The 17,236-nt window shown below is 43.2% G+C and overlaps 1 protein-coding gene across 4 annotated transcripts in view; it reads left to right on the forward strand.

Annotated features, from left to right (window-relative positions):
- TDRP (testis development related protein) overlaps window positions 1-17,236 on the forward strand; it is a 100,061-nt gene that overhangs the window by 70,942 nt on the left and 11,883 nt on the right. For all 4 annotated transcript variants that reach the window (XM_033938955.1, XM_033938953.1, XM_033938956.1 and 1 more), the window contains exon 4: window positions 8,946-9,049. In XM_033938955.1, coding sequence (XP_033794846.1) covers window positions 8,946-9,049 — 104 coding nt within the window. The remainder of the gene's footprint in view (window positions 1-8,945; window positions 9,050-17,236) is intronic.

A 17,236-nucleotide genomic window follows, 5' to 3' on the forward strand; every position in this document is an offset into this window, starting at 1 on the left:
TCACACCATTGACAATGTTGGCACTTAGAATGAATGCCACACTTTTCACCAGAGTCATCTTGGGATTCCAAAAATTAGCCGTTGATTCTTCCTTTCGTTAAAGCAAACATCTCAAGGAGCTAAGGATAGACCAGTGTTGTCTGATGGAACTAATGACAATTTTCGCAGCATCAGAAAATGGAAGGATACAAATCAATTTCCTATCTTCCAGGTCTGTTTGTTTGGATCTCGATTTATCATTAAGTAATAATTCTCGTTGGGCATACCGTGCTCATAAGTAGGCTTTTTGGATGGATTTTGCAGGATATCCCCTACATCGGAAACGGTCCTTCATATCCTCGGATGCTCTCTTAAATTCTTTGAGGTCCGAACATACTCTTCGTGCTCTTAAAAATTGGCTGATCAGGAGACTGTACTTGAGTTTATAAGGGTGGAAGCTAGAGAAATGGAGGAGAGTGTTATGAGTTACAGGTTTCCTATATAGTGTAGTTGACAAATGACTGCCATCTTTTATAACTAGAATGTCCCAAAACTCTATTTAATTTGTATCGTAAGTAGCTGTAAACTGTAAGTTGCTGTTTCTGGTGTTAATCCATGAAATGAATTCTTGTAATTGTTGTAGAGACCTGTTCCACAGAAAAAAAGATGTCCAAGAACTGCTTCCACATTATGACATGAAGTCCGATAGGCTATGGAAGGATATATTTTGTGCTCTTCAAATCTCCCAACATAAAGGGTGGTGACTGAGGGTGCATGAAAGCCAAGGGGGTGGGGAGACAGCAGTAGCTCTGAAATACTGCTGCAAGCTGCAGACCTTGGAAAGTTCTGGTCTCTGGACCTGAGGAGCTGATGAGGCTTGGGGATTCCTACCAGCTACAGCAAAGGAGATGTTCATTTTGAAGGGGCCAAAAGCTCAAAGTGGGATGCCCAGCCCCCTCTCATGGTTATACCACCAATTGTGTTTAGCACAAAATGAAGTACTTGCTGAGTTTGTTTTAGGGTTTCCAGTTCAGTTTGGTATTTTCAACCTAACCCTGTAAACCGTGCCGAGCTCTATGCTTGTGGAGATTGCGCGGTATACAAACCTAAGATTTAGTTTAGTTTAGTTTTAGTATTCATGTTTCTTTTTTTAAATTTGTGATCCATTGTTCTGAATTTGGTGAAGGTCTTGTGTGTTGTGGGTGATGTCGTTTAAAATTGTCTTAAATGTATATGGTAGTAATGGTGGTAGTAATTTCTGCCCTGGGCTCCAGCATGTCTAAAACCAGCTCTGGCTGTTAAGGTGTGGTAAGTGCAAAATTTGCCACTTTAGCAAAATGTCCCTTTTGTTTGCTATATTGTACATGGAAACTCTTAATGTAAAACCCAGCATTTTATACATGTAAATGTCTACTGCAGCATGTTAAAAATGCATTATTTCAGGTCATGTAACTAAAGATTATAATGTCTTTGATGAATAGAGGATTGAGCAGTTTACCATGGCTAGTAATATGATTGTGGTACTGGCAGCAGTAGCATATCAGTGTTACTTGCTCTGATAAGCCTAGTGGAACTGGCCTTCAACATATTTCATCCAAAATGCAGAAGTTCTCTCATCTGAGGCCCTAGCCCCCCCTCCCCCCTCCAACATCCTCTGAGTGCAAAATCACCCTCCCAAAGGCCATAATTCCCCTCATCATCATCCTAAAGGTTATTACAGTGACCTGAGAACCACGGAAACTGGGTTTGATTCCCATTGCATCTCCTTGTAACCCTGAGGAAATCACTTAGGGCTAGATTCACTAAAGACTCCATAGCCGAGTCTTTCCCAGGTGACTGATCCACAAAGCCTCCTCATGCAAATGACTGTGAGCGGAGGCCTGCCCCACAGCAACTGCACGGATTGCAGCAGAGTAATCCTGATGCATGTGCAGACCATCTTCTTTGCCTGTAGATGGTCTGCACATGTGCTTGCTATCCGTCAACAAAACTTTTTTTTTTTTCTTTTTTGACTTTGGACTTTTATTTTTTTACTTTTTTACTCGCAAGCCTGTGGTTTTAACCCGTGGGTTTAAAGTGGGGCTGCACTGCGGCATGTTCTGGAACAGAACATGTCGTAGTGCAGCCCTACTTTAGACCCGTGGATTAAAACCACAGGCTCGCACTGCGGGGAAGGGCGGCAAAAGCAGGAGAGGCAGAGAGCAGGGTTTTTTCAGGGCTGCAGGGCTGGGATTTCAGGGCGACAGAGAGCAGGAAAGGACGTGAGCGACTGGTCCCCAGCAGTCGCTTCTTGTTTGATCAGCTAGCCCAGTCAGTGTTCCTGAACAAGTTTAGTGAATTGAGGCCCTTCCTACTTTGCATACCGTTCCCCCTTCATTTGCATGCGTGAATCAGATTGGGTGCAGGAGGGTTAGTGAATCAGGTTAGGGTCGCAAAGTGGTCAGGACACGATCGATGGGCTTAGTGAAGCCCTTAATCCTCCATTGCTCCAGGATTTTTTTAAAAAACCAGAACAAAAACACATTGTGAATCCTCTAGGGACAGAAAAAGTACATGTATATAATAAGCAAATAATGTAAACTGCCTTGATTTTAACCACAGAAAGGCAGTATATCAAATCCCATCCCTTAGTCTTTCTGCTTTCTACCTCAGATTCTAAACCTGGGGAGGGGGGCATTCTCTACCCTGTTCAGAACTTTTTTACAATGCCTTGGAAGATTACCCAGATCCTGACTTCATTTCTACAGAATTTTCTTTAGGAGTACTCCCCCAAGACAACTGGAAGACATGGACGCAGAATTAATTGAAGACATAGAGAATATCACTCTACGAGGAGAAGCTGTACTGCTAGGGGACTTCAATATGCCTGATGCAGACTGGAACTCATTTTCAAGACAACCAGCGGTAGCAGGAGGCTCTTAACCTCCATAAAGGGAGCACGTCTCAAACAAATGGTAACGGAGCCCACTAGGGCCCAGGCAATCCTCGACCTGGTACTCACCAACGGGGAAAGCGTCTCAGAGGTCTCAGTAGGAGATACGCTAGCCTCCAGCGACCACAACATAGTATGGTTCAACCTTAGGAAAGGCTTCCCTAGATCAAACACGAAAACAAAGGTACTCAATTTCCGGGGCACAGACTTCGCACGCATGGGAGATTTCGTCCATCAGACGCTGCAGGACAAAGCGGAGACCGATGATGTAGAAGCTAAGTGGTTAACACTGAAATCAACCATACATGAAGCAACTAGCCGCTTCATAAAATCAGTAAATAAACGACAAAGAAACAATAAACCCCAATGGTTCACCGCGGAGATCTCGCACCTCATTAAGGAGAAGAAAAAAGCATTTCTCTCCTACAAGCGCACGGAGAAAAGAGAGGCAAAAGTAGAATATAGGACCAGGTCTACAGCGGTCAAAATGGCAGTTAGGGAGGCAAAACTTCGAGTGGAAGAAATTCTGGCAAAAAAACATTAAAAAGGGGGACAAATCCTTCTTCAGGTATATTAGTGACAGAAAAAGGAACACAGGCGGGATAGTACGCCTTAGAAGACCGGACGGAAGTTACGTGGAAGCAGATTCCGATAAAGCCAAACTACTGAATGAATACTTCTGCTCAGTCTTCACCTGTGAGGCACCGGGACACGGTCCGCAGTTGAAGGCAACACAAAGCACAGAAGACCCGTTTCAGAATTTTGAGTTCACACCAGGTGAAGTTTACAGTGAACTGGCAAGACTCAAGGTGAACAAAGCCATGGGACCAGACAATTTGCACCCAAGAGTGCTCAGAGAATTGAGCGATGTCCTGGCGAAACCGTTGGCTGAGCTATTCAATCTCTCCCTAAGTAAGGGGAAAGTTCCCCTGGACTGGAAATTAGCTAATGTCATTCCTCTGCATAAAAAGGGTTGCAGGGCAGAGGCTGCGAATTATAGACCGGTGAGTCTCACATCAATAGTGTGCAAACTCATGAAAACACTAATTAAAAGCAAATTGGACATGATCTTGAATGAAGGGAATCTTCAGGATCCCAGTCAGCATGGATTCACCAAGGGTAGGTCCTGCCAATCCAATCTCAAGGGACCCTCGGCCACAAAAGGGCACCCGCTCAAACTCAGGGGCAGAAAATTTTATGGCGACACCGGAAAGTATTTCTTCACAGAGAGAGTGGTTGATCATTGGAACAAGCTTCCAGTGCAGGTGATCGAGGCAGACAGCGTGCCAGACTTTAAGAATAAATGGGATACCCATGTGGGATCCCTACGAGGGTCAAGATAAGGAAATTGGGTCATTAGGGCATAGACAGGGGGTGGGTAAGCAGAGTGGGCAGACTTGATGGGCTGTAGCCCTTTTCTGCCGTCATCTTCTATGTTTCTATGTTACTCTGTATCTCCTCTGGCCCATGAACATATATCTTACCTGGGATTTGTTCAGTGCCTGAAGAAAGCCACAGCATGATGGCTGAAACATCTGTCCTACTTGACCGGATACGGTGAGACCCAGAAAACTGCAATAAGCATGATGCCAGCCAAAGAAGTCTAAGAGAACTTATCTAAAGATGTTTCCCTTCTAAGAGAAAGCAGAACCCCATTTAGATTTGTTTAGTCTCTTAAAATTGATAGATCGCTGTGACCATACTGATCTATGGTCTTTTGTAGGAGCAAAAGCTTTATATCATATATACTCAAATATAAACTGAAATTTGGGGACCAAAGGGCACAAAAATGGGAGTTTCAGTTTATATTTGAGTTTACTACTGTAGTTTTAAAATATATCCAAATTTAAGCCCACCAAGTTATGGGGAATGGAATTGCTGGTCAGTGGCAGGCCTGACATGTGAGGCAGGCAGCTGATTCCTCCTGGCGGTGGCCGCAGCAGTCCTCCACTCTGTTTGCCGACCACCAGGAGGAGAGGGGGAGTGAGGAGTCAACGTGCATCCGGATTGTGAGCAACCCTGCCTTCGATCCTGTCCCGGTCCCCCTAAACCGGCTGGCAATAACAAAGCCAGACACTGCTGGGGCCTTCCCTCTTGCTAAATCACTATAGGCTCTGCCAATCTTGATCCCACCCCCCTCTGAAGTTACTTCCTGATTTTGAGGGGCGGGATCAAGACTGCAGAGCCTACAGGGCCGAATTAATGGATAGGCCCAGTAGGCACGTGCCTAGGGCCTGAGGTTGTCAAGGGGCCCGCTGAAGAAAGAGGCCTCAAGTGTTTGTTTTTTCCTTTGGCAACGCGGGCCCCCCGAGAAAGATTGACAGTGCTTGGCCTCCCCCCCGGGAGATCAACAATGCCACCCTCCTCCTTGCATCGACAGCAACAAACCGGAATGTGACGTCGGAGGGAGTGGACTGGCAGACGCAAGGAGTTGCTGCAAGGTCCCGCAATGACTTTGTCTGCCAGCTCTGCTCAGGGAAGAAGTAAGTGATGTCGGAGGGATTGGACTGGCAGATGCAGTCATCGCGGGACCTTACAGCAACTCCTTGCGTCTGCCAATCCACCCCCTCTGACGTCACATTCTGGTTTGTTGCTTTCGATGCAATGAGGAGGGGGGCGTTGTCGATCTCTAGGGAGGGGGCTAGCGCTGCTGATCTTTCCCGGGGGGGGGGGGGCCGCGTTGCCAAAGGAAAAAGAACAAACCCTTGAGGCCTCTTTCTTCAGTGGGCCCCTTCTGATGTAGAAGGGTGGTGGAGGGAGTGAAAGGGGTCAGGGTGGTGGTGGAGGGAGTGAAAGGGGTCAGGGTGGTGGTGGAGGGAGAGAAAGGGGGCAGGGTGGTATGGAAGAGTGGTGGAAGGAAAGAAAGGGGGCAAATGCTGATGGAATTGGTGTGCAGGGAAAGGGGAGAGAGACATAAGGGGGAAGGATACTGGATGGAATTGGGTTGGAGGGAAAGGGGACAGATGCTGATGGAAGTGGGAGGAAGGGAGAGGAGAGAGAGGAGAGAGTGAAATGCCTGACCATGGGGGTGTGGGAGAGGGAAGGAGAGGAGAGAGATGCCAGACCATTGGAGGAGGGAAGGGAAGATGATGGATGCCACACCAATTGGGGGGGAAGGGAGGGAGGAAGAGATGGAAGGGAGAGGCAGACAATTTCTGGAAGAGGCATAGAAAGAGAGCAGATGCCATATGGAAGAGGCAGAAAGACAGCAGAGAGTGGATGGAATGTAGAGAATGATGAGACGATGAAGAAAGCATAAACCAGACAACAAAGGTAGAAAAATATTTCTATTTGTTTTATTTATTTCTTTTTGATTTAGGATAAAGTATTATTGTAGCTTTTTTGATAATCGTTTATTAATAGAAAATGGAAATAAGGTGATCCTGTTTATTGGACTAATTTTAATACATTTTTTACTAATTCAGACACCATAATTCCTTTCCTCAGCTCAGAACAGGGATACTGTAACAGCAGTATGGTTTACTGACCTGAAGAAAGAGGTTTTAACCTCTGAAAGCAAAATGTATTAGTCCAATAAAATAACGGGCCCTAAATTTTCTTCCCATCATGCCCCCATGCCTCCTACCTATTTATATACAAAATATAAATTGGTGGGTTTCCCAAAGCCCTGCCAGCTGAAGATCTCTTCCTCTAGGAAGGAAGGGGAGATTTGTTCAAAGATGTTTGGAGGATGCATAGAAAAAAACTGTACACTTGCACTGGTATGGTAATCTTTTTTTTTTTTTTTTAAATTCAAAACAAAGTGGAAACAAAGAAGTAAGTAAATAAATGGGAGTGGGGCAGGGCAGGAGGCCCAGTGTACTTGTGTGCCTAGAGGCCCTCGACAAATTAATCCTGCCCTGAGAGCCTATAGCGATTTAGCAAGAGAGAAGGCCCCTGTGGCATCTGGCTTCATTATTGCCAGCCGGATTAGCAGGATCGGGACAGGTCCGAAGGCAAGGTTGCTCACAATCCGGATGCGCTGCTACCTCCTCACTCCCCCTTCCTACCAGCAGCTGGCAAACAGCATGGAGGACCGCTGTGGCCGCCGCCTGGATAAATCAGCTGCCTACCTTGCATGTCGGGCCTGCCCATACCCCGTGACTCTGTTGGAAGAAGTAAAAGGTGATGGGGAGAGATCTTGGATGTAGGTGGAGAAAGAGAGAGATGAGGTATTGGAGGAAAGAGGGGAAAGGATATGATGGATGGAGAGGGCAAGTAGACACTGGTTAGAAGAGTGAAAATAAAGGAAAGAAACTGGAGAAAAAGAAACAGATGGAGATGCAGAAATATAAATGGAGGAAAACTGAAAGGAAAAGGTTAGAGATGGATATAGGAGAAGATGTGAAGAGGCAGATAGACTCCAGACCCTGGAAAGAAAATTAAGAAAAGACAGAAGAAAGCAGAAACTGGAATAAACATGAATAAAATGGCCAGACAACAGAAGTAGAAAAAATTTTTATTTTTAATTTCATGAACAGAAAATGCAGGTTTACTGTAAATGGTTGCACTGCTTTCTTTTTATATTCCAAAGTGTAGAGTGCTGTTTCTCTTTTTCTGGTGTTGAACTGCATATGGCTTCTTGAGGTTTAAGTTTGATTTTTGTTTACATATTTAAGTTTGTGGTTGGTTGTTGTTGCGTTTTCCTATGTAGGGGTCTTGTTGTGAATATGTTAGTTTTGTGATATATGCATCACAAATATTTGTATTATGTTTAGTGACTTACGAGATAGCTGATGGGAAGGGAGGGTGAACAGTCTTTATAGATTGGCTCACCATGATAACCCAAATTTCTAACCTCAGTTTATATTCAAGTCAACCTTTTTTCCCCCAAATTTGGAGGGAAAATTGACACCTCAGTTTATATTTGGATCGGTTTATATTCAAGTATATACGGTATGTGACAATCTTCTAATTCAGTTTGTATACATAAAGATGAACATAAAATGAGATTAGGTTGGGTCAGTATTGATGGAGCTTTTTCTTTAATGTTGTGTTGGTTACTTTGATTTATTGTATCATGCTTCAGGCTTTTAGTGAAGTATAACTAACCATATTTTGGAAAATACATAAAGAAACATCAACCATTGGTAGTAGTCAAGTCAGTGATGAAAACTAAAGGAAAATGCAAAGAATTTTCTAATATGTCACGTGCTGAAGATTGTAAGGCACAAGAAAGTATTTCAGAGTGCAGTGTATTCCTTCTAAATTGCAGGCCAGCAATTCTACATGGTTTAAATTACTCCTGGGTGAATTCTGCACAATTGTGAAATGTAGAATTTGCAGAGTTTTGAAGTGAGGGGAAGAATAAAAAAGGCTGAGGGATGGAAAGGAACTGTGGAGGGTAGAAGCCTTCTGGCAGGTAAGAGGAGGGAAAACAATGAAGGGAAGAAAGTGGGGCAGGGGAAGAAAGACCTAGTGGATAGAGAAAGCAAGCTGGGGAGTGTCCACCCTGGAGTAGGAGCAGAGAAAGCTGGGAACTGAACCTACCAGGATAGGGGAAGGGGTTCAAGCTAAGTTGGAACGTGAGAGAGTTAGGGAGGGTCAACCCTGAAATGAGAAAAGGCTAGGAGATATTTCAGGCCTGGAGGAGGAGTCAGACTTTATAATGAGGTGTTTTTAGCACAAAAGAATTACCGATTTTTCCGAATTTTAAAATTTGTACAGAATTTTCAAAATCTTCATGCAGAATTCCTCCCAAGGCTAGTTTTTCCAGGGCTGTGTAGGAAATGTTCTGCTTTAGTGTTGTTGAATGACTTTACCCCACACTTTGTATGGCTGATTCTTTGGCTGTTCACAGAGAATGCCTATATTTTTCCACTAAAATAATAGGTTGTTGGGCTGCTATGGACATTGTCATGCTAACACTTCTGTTTTTCAGGAAATCATAAATTTTCCAGTGCTCAGATTATGTATTCATAACATTTTATCATTTAATCTCCATTATTGATTAAAGGCAGAATTATGCACGACTAATTATTTTCTTCAAAATGTACGTAGAGTGTTAATACCTATTGTATATTTACTTACCTAGGTTCAGGGAGCAGGTTTTCGTGGCTGGAAAGAAGTGACTTCAATATTTAATAGAGATGATGAACAGCAACTTCTGACGGGAAGTAAATCACCAAAATCCAAAGTGTAAGTTGAACCAAAATAGGGAATTCAAATAGTGTGAAAACTGATTCTGTTCTGTAAGAGCTGCAACAACCAGCTGAACTAGATGAAAGTTCAGAATTTAGTGAAAGTTGACCCAAGCTTTTCTTTTTGTTATTAAGTGTTAAAATGTCAACTTAAAGATTGCATAATTAAGAAAATTGGTAAGTAAGGGTCTACAAGCACTTGTATTACAAAGAAGGCAAGAGAGACTATGGTTTAATTTATAAACATTTTTCATATGATTGTTGCAATTATCCTGGTCTCTCTACTTCTAGGGGTTATTAGCCCATACTATAAAAAACTGCACTGGCTACCAGTAGAAGCGCGAATATAGTTCAAATTTGCATGCATTTGCTTCAAACAAATCTGGGGCCTAGCACCTTCCTACCTGCAAACACACTTCACTTTATACAACCCCACACGAACAACCAGAAACAAAAACATCTTTGCCTATCCAAAAATCACTGGCTGCAAATACAAATCCTTCCTTGACAGAACCTTCGTGTTCCAAGCTAACAAACAACAATCCTGGCTGGGAAACTACATAAATAAAACCAGACAGACCTACAACACATTCCGAAAATCAATCAAAACCACTCTGTTTGACAAATTCATCACCTAAACAGACCGACTTTCACTCACCACACTTTTCCCCCTACAAACCGAAGCAATCTCTCAGGCAACCCCTCTCATTTCCCTCCCCTTACAACCCCTCTTACTTTTCCTCCCCTTACTACCCATTTCTTCTGTAACATTTCCCCTCATGCATTTGTAATTCGCTAAATGCCCAGCCTTCTTTCGATGTGAACCGCCTAGAAGTCGTCTGACTATGGCGGTATAGAAAAATAAAGTTATTATTATTATTTGGACTATAGTCATCAGGATTTGAATCTATGCAGTAGACTCCAATGGATTTCTAATCCGTTGCCTTAACCACTTGACCACATGTACACCAATAACTAGATAATCCAGATAATTGAAACAATCATGATGCCAGTTGTGGAAGCCTCAGAGAACATTTTTCATATGCACGAAATTCAGAAAAAAAATTTAAAAATCATACTTTATCCCAGGACGAGCAGACAGCATATTCTCACATGTGGGTGACACCATCCACGGAGCCGTCTTGCTTGAAGAAGTTTAAAAAGTTCGTGCCTGATCGCACCATGCATGCGCAAGTGCCTTCCCGCCCGATGTAGGGCGCGTGTCTCCTCAGTTCTAGTTTTTCCATGGAGCCAAGAAGTCAATCTTCGAAGTTCTATGCATTTTTCTAGTGCCTTCTCTCCGCGGGATTTATTTCCTTCAGGTTCATTTTTTGATTGTTTGATCTCTTTCCTTCTTTCGTAAAATAATAATAAAAAAAGAATATTTTCTGTCTTTTTTTCTTTGTCGGCTGTTTGACAGCAGGGCCTTGTCCTCCGCCTCAGCCCTCGGGCTTTGATTTGGCTGAGGCGTTGTTTCCGTCCATATCCTGCCCGCTCACTGGCTTTAAAAAGTGTAACAGATGTCAGCGTACAATTGCCCTCACAGACCCCCACATCCAGTGCTTGGGGCCAGACCACCGTGTGGAGTCTTGTTCGTGCTGTGCCACGCAACAAAAAAGGTCCATTAAAAACCGACTTATTCAACAAAGAAACATCTTCGGGATCATGGATTCTGCTTCAGTACCTCCAACACTGGTAAAACCATCGACATCACCAGAGGGACCAGTGTCCAAGTCAGTGTCGCAGTCCCAGTCAGGTAAGCCAGTTAAGAATCCGCCAGCTTCCCAGATAGGGTCTCAGGCCATACAGGTATCAAACCCATTTATACCGGCCAAACAAAGACCCCGAAGACCTCTGATGCAGCTCACCTCCAAGACTCGGGATCTTCTTCTTCTCTGGAGCGAACCATGGCATCAGTGATACCGGCATCCACATCGCAGGTATCGGTGCAATCTTTCAAAGAGAAGTTCGATGCTGTCTTTCATTTGGAGTTTGGGCACATGTTCTTGATGCTTACTTCCATGTTGGCTCCTCCGGTACTGGTCCAGCCTGAGCATCGCTCCATGCCAACTGAATGTACCAAGGTTGCCTCATCGGTACTGCCTCGACGACGTTGATCTTCGTCATCGAGTCATGCATCTCGAAACTGATCTTCGAGGCATCGATCTGCTTCACCGAAGCATTGTTTCTCACAGTGTCACTCTCCATCAAAGCGTGTTTCTTCATCACTGAAGCATCGGTTTTCTTCTTCTTCAAAGCATCGACCATCAAAGCATCGGTCATCTCCAAAGCATCGATCATCGAAGCATCGATTAGTTTCTCTGAGGCATCGATCATCGCAGTATTGGTCTCCTTCTCCAAAGCATAAATCTGATAGATACTGGTCTGCTCCTTTGAAGCATCAACAAAAGCACTGTCATGCTTAAGGACACATGTCCAGTCTTTCCAGACACTTGTCTCCTCGACCTCCATCCTCAAAATCTGGGAAACATGTTGCCAAATTCAAGCATCTCTCTCCTGCACGTTCAACTAAGCATAAACAATCTGCTCCTTCATCTCGACACCTTTCCAGGCAGCGGTACTCTTCTTCCTCTGTGCCTGAAGATTCAGGTATTCATTTTAAATATATGCGTGGAGCGTCACCTTCCTCCATGGAGGCTTATGGTTCCCAACTACTGTAGAAGGATCTCCTCATTCCACTTCTCATAGGGAACCTTCACCATCAGAGCCTGTCTCTTTTACCCGGTTCATCCATCAGATGGGTAAAGATCTTAACATAAAAATGGAAGCAGACTCCAAATACTCCAAGGAGTACATGGTGGAGTTGGAACTCAAACATCCTCCTAAGGAATTACTCAAGCTTCCTATGAATGGCATTTTGAAGCACACCTTCCGTACAAATTTAGACATGCCATACTCAGTGCCAGCAGTTCACCTCATATTTGAAATTCTGGATCAAGACCATGCCAACCTATTTTAAATATTTACCTTCTCATCGACTACCAGAGTTCAAACACATGTACTGTTCTCTTACACAGCTCCGGGAACATCTGGTCCAGTCTTCCTATGATGCTTTTGAGCTGTCCTGTAGAGTCTCGGCGCTCTCAGTTGCCATGAGGCGACTGGCATGGTTGCGGGTTAATGACATGGACCCTAACCTCCAGGACTGGCTGGCGGATATCCTTTGCCTGGGGGATGAATTTTTGGGGATTCCATCGAAAATGCTACAAAAAAACCTTTCAGAGCTTGAAAAATCTTTTGCTGCTTTGCTCAGGCCTAAACTTAAATCTTCTGCCTCCAGAGGGTATAAGCCATCTTCTTCATATCAAGAGGCGTTATCCCCCCAAATCTGTGCCTTACTCTCGACTGCCACAGAAAAAGCACACCAGCAACGTCCTCAGAAGGCTCAGACACCTGTTGCATCCAAGCCAAATCAGCCCTTTTGACCAGCTTATGCAAAGCATAACCTCAATTCATGTGTCTCTGTCTTCCCCTCTTCCTATCGGAGGTCGCAGAATCCATTACTCTCACTGCTGGGCATTGATCACTTCCAACCTCTCGGTGCTCACAATCATACAAGAAGGTTATTCTCTTAATTTCTTTCAAGTTCCACTAGATCACCCGCCAAGAGCTTCCTTCCAAACCTAGCAGGCCTCCCTTCTTCTCCAGGAAGTCAAAACTCTGCTCATTCTCAATGCCATTGAGAAAATTATTTTGGCATTTCCTTGTCCTGAAGAAGATGGGAGGTCTCCGACTGATATTGGATCTCAGAGCTCTCGCCAAATTTCTCATCAAAGAAAAATTTCAGATGCTGTCTCTTGTGTCCTTATATCCCCTTCTGGAACATCAATTGGTTATGCTCTCTGGAATTCAAGGAGGCTTACACTCACATTTCTATTCATCCATCCATCCTCACACAAGTTCCTCAGCTTTTCGGTGGGAAATCAACATTACCAATACAAAGTGCTACCTTTCTGCCTAACAGCAGCTTTAAGAAGTCAAGGACTCCAGGTTTTTCCATATCTGGATGATTGGCTCATCAAAGACCCTACGTCTCAGGGGGTTACTGTAGCGACACAACAGATTATAAGATTTGGGGTTTGAAATCAACATTCCCAAATCTCAACTGCAGCCTTCTCAGACTCTATAATTTATTGGAGCTCTTCTAGACACTGTTCAACTCAGAACATTCCTTCCCCATCAGCGTCAGGATGCTCTTATACAACTTTGCAAAAGGTATCCACCCTCAATTCACTCTCAACGAGATACATGATGGTTCTCCTAGGCCACATGGCCTCTACAGTTCACGTGACTCCTTTTCACAGATTTCACTTAAGGATTCCTCAATGAACCCTGGCTTCTCAATGGTTGCAGGCTTTTGACCCGCTCTCTCAGCACATTACAGTGACATCTTCTCTACGGCAATCTCTTCAATGGTGGATGCTCTCGTCCCATCTTTTCAGAGGTTTGCTGTTTCAAACGCCCCCTTATCAGAAGGTTCTCATGACAGATTCATCAACCTACGCTTGGGGGCTCATATAGATGGTCCCAATACTCAGGGGCATTGGCCCACAACAAATCGTCAAAATCACATCAATCATTTGGAGCTCAGAGTGATCTTCAACACTCTCAGGGCTTTTCAGCATCTTCTTCAAGATCAGATGGTTCTCATTCGTACAGACAACCAAGTAGCCATGTACTATGTGAACAAGCAGGGGGGAACAGGATCGTTTCCTCTTTGCAAGGAAGCTCAGAAGATTTGGAATTGGGCAATCCTTCACAACATTTTTCAAAGAGCTGTTCTATATTCAGGGAGAGAAAAATTTACTGGCGGACAAATTGAGTCACATCCTGCAACCTCATGAATGGACACTCAATTTCCCATCTCTCTATCACATTTTTTTTCTGTGGGGAACTCAAATAGATCTTTTTGTGTCTCCACACAACAACAAACTGCCCCAGTTCTGCTCCCGACTCTACTCTCCTCATCGTCTGGAGGCAGATGCTTTTCTCCTGGAATAGACTAACAAATTCCTCTATGTGTTCCCTCCATTTCCTCTTATTCTCAAGACATTTGTCAAACTCAAAACAGGAACATGCCACTATGATTCTGTTAGCTCCTCGGTGGCCCAGACAACCTTGGTTTTCCTTCTACTTCAACTCAGCAGCAGGGTGCCACCATTTCTACCAATATTTCCGTCACTGCTTACACAGAGTCACGGTTCTCTTCTTCATCTCAACCTGCAGTCTCTACATCTGACAACTTGGTTCCTTTCGGCATAGCTTCAACTCTTCAGTTTTCTCAATCTGTCAGAGACATTTTAAATGCTTCCAGAAAACCTGCCACCAGACAATGCTATAACCAGAATTGGACTATGTTTTCTTCTTGGCGTGATCTTCATCAGCAGGAGCCTCAGTCTACCTCCTTGTCTTCAGTTCTGGATTATCTTTTTCATTTATCTCAATCTGGCCTCAAATCCATCTCAGTGCAATTGCTGCTTTTTATCAACCGCTAGAGGGAAAACCTCTATCTGCTCATCCTGTGGTTTCCAGATTTATGAAAGGACTTTTCAATGTCAAACCACCTCCAGTGGTCTGGGATCTCAATGCTATTCTTGCTAAATTAATGAAGCCTCCATTTGAACCAATGTCTACGTCTCATCTTAAATATCTCACTTGGAAAGTGGTCTTCCTCATCTCTTTCATGTCTGCTCGCAGTCGGTGAGCTACAAGCTTTGGTAGCGGATCTACCTTTTACAGTATTCCATCATGATAAGGTGGTACTTCACACTCATCCAAAATTCTTATCCAAAGTTGTTACAGAATTTCATCTCAATCAATCAATTGTGCTTCCAGTGTTTTTTTCCCCAAGCCTCATTCTCATTCTGGAGAAACAGCTCTTCATACTCTGGACTGCAAGCGTGCTTTGGCCTACTATTTGCAAAGGACTAAATCACATAGATCTTCGCCTCAACTTTTTGTCTCCTTTGATCCAAGAGGACGATTTCCAACTGGTTGCATCTTGTTTTGTTATGCTCAGGCTGGGCTGCAACTGGTCGAGTCACAGCCCACAAAGTTAGAGCTATGGCAGCTTCAGTAGCTTTCCTTAGATCTATTCCTGTGGCAGAAATATGCAAGGCTGCCACTTGATCCTCAGTTCATACATTCACCTCACATTACTGTCTGGATTCCTTTTTCAGAAGGCATGGCCATTTTGGCCAAACTGTATTACAAAATTTATTCTCCTAAATGCCAACACTCCCACCATCCCATTCTGGTTTGCTTGGAGGTCATCTACATGTGAGAATATGCTGCTTGCTTGTCCTGGGATAAATCACAGTTACTTACTGTAATAGGTGTTATCCAGGGACAGCAGGTAGATATTCTCACAATCCACCCACCTCCCAGGTTGGCTTTTTAGCTGGCTATCTGAACTGAGGAGATTTGCGCTCTATGTTGGGCGGGAATGCACTCGTGCATGCATGGAGCGGTCAGTCACAAACTTTCTAAAGTTCTTTAAGCAAGACTGCTTGTGCAGCTGTCTGCATCAGGGCTCCTTGGATGACTTCACCCACATATGAAAATATCTGCCTGCTGTCCCTGGATGACACCTGCTACGGTAAGTAACTGCTGTATGTAATCCTGCAAACCTGAAAAATTTATACTCAGTATGCTAAAGCCTCTCTTGAAAAGCATTATTGAATTGAGTACATTCTGTAAGTGGATAACATCATCCAACAGCTCTAAGACAGAACTAGCATGCACAGCCCTTCTACACATAATAGACCCTTCAGTCTCCTCTTCAATTATTTTAAAACTCTTAGCTGTCAGGGAGCTGGGTAGAATTATGTACCTGATTAATCCTGCTGTCTATGGAGAAGATCTGTTATAGGAAAACAAAATTGCTTTCTCCATTGACAGGAAAAACCAAACAAAAACTGCAGACTGTGTACAAGATGCAGGCAATATTTATTGTACCAAAGTTAAAATGCAGTAATATAAAACCTTTTTACCAGTCAAGGGACCCGACACGGTCTGTGTTTCGGACAACACTTGTCAGGGGTCCTAATGAATATAAATGCAATGCTGAGATGATGTAAACATATATTTGAAATTTCTATGTGAGATAACAAAGTAGTGTTGTCGTGCCATGCCAAAAAGGTAATAATGTGACATAATGACGAGATATGTAATGTGTATGATACAAAAATAAATAAATCAATAGTGATACACTAAAAGTAGAAAAGAAACGTGCAAATTTAGTGAATGAAAACATGCTCAACCAAAATTAAATCATATAGAAAAAGGTGAAAAATGAGGATAAAAATAAGAATCAAAAGTAAGTGACACAAAATCTCTGTCTAAAGAGGTGCAAATATATAGATAGACACCCATGGATATGGATTTGTAATGAAAACATACCTACCATGGTAAATAAGGTATAAAATGTACCGCAAAGAATAAAGGTAACAACTAGCATGAAAAATATAAAAACATAACGTCATATGAGTATATGAACATCTACAATTAAAATCAAAGCTCTTTAATATATATATATATATATATAGTAAAGTAAGTGCCTAAGGAAGTGTAATAAAAATAAGGGAGAAATCAAAAAAGGGGGGAATAATGAAATTTGATAAAAGAATATTTGCAATGATATAATTGAAATGCAGCTCACATATAGGGATTGCTGAATAATCTGCTAAAAAAGTCACACGCAAAATGAAATCAAAAGGGGACAAGGTAATCGTATGGAGAAAGCAAGAGCACACATAATGACAGTAAAAACTAATGAGAAATATATATACTGGGAAACAGGTGATCGAGGGAAACAAAAAAGTATTAAATAACCACAAATAATGTACGTCCCAAGGTTCAGGAAAGGGTGCAAAAAGAATCGAACAAAAAACCCAGTGTGGATAACAACTGCAGTGAAAAAGGAAATAAGTGACAAGAAAGCGTCGTTCAGAAAATGGTAAAAGGACCCAACAAAGGACAACCAGAAGGTACACAAAAGACACCAAAGAGAATGTCACCGAGTGGTTAGGAAAGCAAAAAGAGAATATGAGGAGAGACTGGCGGGGGAAGCAACAAACTTCAAATCGTTCTTAAGGTACGTCAAGGGGAAACAACCGGCCAGGGAAGAAGTGGGACCATTGGATGATGGAGACAAGGGAGTGGT

This window comes from Geotrypetes seraphini, chromosome 3 (genome assembly GCF_902459505.1).
Source record: "Geotrypetes seraphini chromosome 3, aGeoSer1.1, whole genome shotgun sequence".
NCBI lineage: Eukaryota > Metazoa > Chordata > Amphibia > Gymnophiona > Dermophiidae > Geotrypetes > Geotrypetes seraphini.